The following is a 4,447-nucleotide window of genomic DNA, read 5'->3' on the forward strand; positions in this document are numbered from 1 at the left end:
GATAAAGATGGATAACAATGTCAAGAGCATTCAAAGAATTGTAATCCTTACCATCTTCCTATTGATGATTTTGTACATCTTGAATTAGCAATTTTGTCAATTGATCTTTTTTCTTTTATATGAGGTGAGAAGAAAGAGGTTGCTACCATATTTTTGTATTATCAATGTCAATGTAGGTGGCATATAGTATACCTAATATCACATCTTTTGCCTCTTACTTTAAGAGATTGGATTTTTTTTCCTTATATAAAGTCTTCCAACCATGCTTCATCTATTGATTTATTGAATATCCTTTCTTTCATGTTTGTTACACATTTTGGTGCTTTAGTTGATATACTATTAGTTTAGATGAATATAATTTTGCAACAACATTAATATGGCATTTACCTCTCATTATGTGTATTTTATTATTCTAGTTAGATAAAAGGACTCTTAATCACTATAAAAGATACTTATGAATGTATTAGTTGTGCATTTGTATTTGGTTTAAATTACATATTTTATAATTGATTTGTAGCATTTAATATATTCTATACAACAATCTTTGTTAACACAACATTTGTTATATAATGTAGCATTGAGTACCAAATCTCTTTGGATATATGTAATTTAATTTGATTTAATAGTTTTTCATCCATTTAATTTTTATTGTTAGTTGGCTTTATTAATGTCAATTAGGATTTTAATGCTTAGATAGAAAAATCTCCTTGATTTGATAATTTTGACAAGTCAAGTCTTATGAGTGATTTTGAGAGAGAAAAAGCTTATATTGTAAGGATTTACTCAGCTATGGTGATTTAGCAATTTTAATAAAGCTTTAGGATATTTTATACTCACACTTGCACTCTTGAATTTTTCCTATGTGGTGTAAGAGATAGCTTGACTTATGTGTGCAGATTCATTATCATTTCTTGAGATTGTTTTGATTGTATATTTATATTTGATTAAGATTGTATATTTTGTGGTTAATTTGTAGCACTTGATGTGTTATATGTAACAATATTTGTTTATATGTCAAAATATATAAACATATTTAGAGAGAATTCTTAAATATTACAGCTTGTATACATATAAATTAAGAAGTAGGTGAAATGTATTCTAAATATTTTTGTTTGTCTCTAAATATTAACTATGTTGTTGTAAAATGTTTCAAATTAACAAAAAAAAATGTTTCTAAGATTATTTATTTATTTATTTTTTTGTCCATAAATACTATAATTTCACTTTAGTTTGATAATTCTTATATGTAGTCTATGTGATTATATTATTGTATAAGTCTCTACTCATGAGGGTTATTTTATACCATCAAGATAAGATTGAAAAATAAAATTTTGTGTTTCAACAATTTGTTGCAGTGAATGATACAACTCATTAATATTAGACTGTGTATCACTGATTTCTTTCAAAGGTTTAATTATGTGATATCTTCAATAACACATGCTTAGAATTGCAGAATTGATTTATCATTCACAACATATAAATATATTAGAGAATATTCATTTGATAAAAAAAAAAAAAAAAAACATAAATTTTGTAACTATTTTATTTTATCTAGCTATTACTGTGCACAAGATTTTTTTACCAATAACTTTTATAACAAAAATGAGTTTATTGACGTATATATATATTTTACAAAACCAATATGTTTATTGACATATATATATATATATATATATATATATTACAAAACCAATATGTTTATCCAAAGCACAATATTGTCATACTTCAATCAAAATGATATCTCATTACTTAAAGTGACATTAATATATTTTTAGAATGTAATTCAAACCATGAATAGTCGATACATATTAAACCAAGCAGCAATTGATATATATTTTTTTTTCTTTCTTTAAGATTTAACTTAAATAGCAAGTTTGCATTACAATTACAAAAACTTAAGATTTGGTATGATATTCAAAGAATCAATTAAGAAGTTGATTTTCAAAATTATAAAAAATTGAATTTCGAATATGAGCTTGCATAATTTTATAAATAAAATAGAAGCTATACCACCTTAAATGTTTCTGACTGTTTATGAACCCTTCTTACATTTTTTTTCATATCATGATTTACTGCAAAATCTTAGTGAAAAAAATTAAAGATATCTTACTCACTCATGCAAATTCTTTTCTTTCAGTAATTCCGAATTTTACATTCTGAATTTGTGGGTACAAAGTATGTGCGGTGAATCATTTACGTCATAAAGAATTAAATGGGCACTCAGTCCAGGTTTTCTTCGAAAGCACTTCGATGTTTAGCTTGGGATAAATAATGGGAATCGCATGTAAACAATCTTTTCAAGTCAGCGTGTGTTCCCGCGTGTTATCACGCGGGTCGCGATGTGATTGGTCAAGGCCTGCAACGTCCATTTGAACGTTGCCGTTTCCCGCGGGTAGCTCCCGCGCGTACTTCACTAGTCGTAGCTCTCTTACGTCCTTCCGTCCAGAGGTTTCCCAATCTGATGCTCGTCCTGCCCGATCGACTTTCTACCGAGACCAGGTCGGTATCAAGCCATACTCGCCTACTCACCCGCTTCATTTAGTCTAGGAACCGACCAAATGCCTTGTCCACTGGCATCCACAACCCTCGATTCGGCACGGTACCTTCCCTGTCCACAGACCTACGGTTTGGTTCGAAAAAGTCCGTTTCCCGCGCCCATAACATGAAGATGGCGCGAGACTGTGTTTATAATTCAGTTTGTGCAACCTTTTCACCCCTGGCCTCTTTACACTCCATCTCCTGCTTACTCCAGGTCGATTGCGGTCACTCTGCGGACGCCGATTCTGAGCGGCAACACTGCTGCGGAAGAGGAAGGCTGACCTCCATGCATTTCTAGTTTTTGAGGTTATGAAGAAGATATGGCAGTGAGGTGATTGGTTTGTGGATTCTCGGATTTGCAGTACCGCGCTTTGGATTGAGGCAGTTGATTGGAAAGGGTGACAGTCTATCATCATGAGTGCTGTGAATGTCACCAATGTTGCAGTGCTCGATAACCCTTCCATGTTCCAGAACCCGTTTCAGTTTGAGATATCTTACGAGTGTCTCACTGCCCTTCAAGATGGTGAAAATTCTACCTCTTCACTGTTTGTCTTAATGTTTCTTGAATTTTTGATGGTACAAGATTGAACTTTGGCTGATTCGTGGGTTTGGTTACAGACCTAGAGTGGAAGCTTATATATGTCGGATCAGCTGAGGATGAGAAGTATGATCAAGTTCTGGAGAGTGTGCTCGTTGGCCCCGTGAACATTGGAAATTATCGATTTGTCCTTCAGGTACGAATTTCTCACTCATCTAAGTAGGGTCTTACTGATGGTTCACCTGTCACAGTCATAGAACCCAGAACTTGAGAGGCCTCTCGACCCTTTTTATGGATATTTCCTATGGAAGTGAGTCTAAGATGATGCCTTACTTTACGAAGATGAACAGCTGGAGTAGTTAATATATAGATGAATTCTGCGCATGCCTGAACCTCCTTGCGTTTGTTTAAACTGTTCCGATGTAAACATTTGAATTGGTATGCACAGGCGGATCCTCCGGATGTATCCAGGATCCCTGAGGAAGATGTTATTGGGGTCACTGTGTTGCTTTTGACATGCTCCTACCGAGGACAGGAATTCATACGAGTGGGCTATTACGTGAGCAATGACTACGTGGACGAATCTCTTCGCGAGGAGCCTCCAGTCAGAGTTCTCATTGACAAGGTCCAGCGCAACATCCTTGCCGACAAGCCACGAGTCACCAAGTTCCCGATCCTTTTTAATTCCCCTGGGGTGATAGCTCCTGAGCCTCAGGAGGTTTCAGATGCATTCATCTCTCCGACTACTGAGTTCGACATGATGAACACCAATGAGAAGGCTTCAGGATCACACACTCCAGCTGTTGTGTTGGACTTCACGCCAACAGTTGAGCAGGATTCAGATGCACGCGCTTCACAGCCATCCCTAATGTTCTTGATGCAAAACGGAGCTGTCAGACCAGTTAATCTATGTGCGCCTCAGGTTTTACAAGAAGTATGTTGAGAAGAGAGTCGTGTTTCAATAACTGTATAATTTGGAAAGGCTGTTGCCCTTGTGATGCTTGCACCCAGGTTAGGTCATACTCGGCATCCAAGCTCATAGGATTGCGGGAATTAGTGGGAAGTTCTGTGTGTTGATTAGCACCGTGCATCCCAAATTAGACAGCTTTACTTTCTTATTGTAGGACATGCTACACGGTGCGGGCGAAAGTGCCCATCCATCATTACATTCTGCATCAATTTAGGATAGTTTAGATGCTGGCGGAGAGATTAGTGTTTTCATTCTTTGAATTCATAGTGGAGCAATGGTAGTACTCAAATTGCTTTGTCACTATCACTGCTGTTTTACAGCCTGTACAAGTAGCCAGTGCGATTGGCATGGCGTCTCCACTTTCATCACTGAAAACTGTAAATATTTGGTTTTGGTGCACA

At 35.6% G+C, this 4,447-nt stretch overlaps 1 protein-coding gene across 1 annotated transcript; it reads left to right on the forward strand.

The window, feature by feature from the left end:
* Window positions 1-2,687: 2,687 nt before the first annotated feature.
* LOC112285507 (putative histone chaperone ASF1A) lies at window positions 2,688-4,447 on the forward strand. Its single transcript, XM_024526407.2, has 3 exons — window positions 2,688-3,061; window positions 3,157-3,272; window positions 3,525-4,447. Exons 1-3 carry the CDS (start codon window positions 2,953-2,955, stop codon window positions 4,017-4,019), a joined length of 720 nt encoding a protein of 239 aa, XP_024382175.1. The 5' UTR covers window positions 2,688-2,952; the 3' UTR covers window positions 4,020-4,447.

The sequence above is a fragment of the Physcomitrium patens genome, chromosome 8, assembly GCF_059467195.1.
Source record: "Physcomitrium patens ecotype Gransden chromosome 8, ASM5946719v1, whole genome shotgun sequence".
Classification (NCBI taxonomy): Eukaryota; Viridiplantae; Streptophyta; class Bryopsida; order Funariales; family Funariaceae; genus Physcomitrium; species Physcomitrium patens.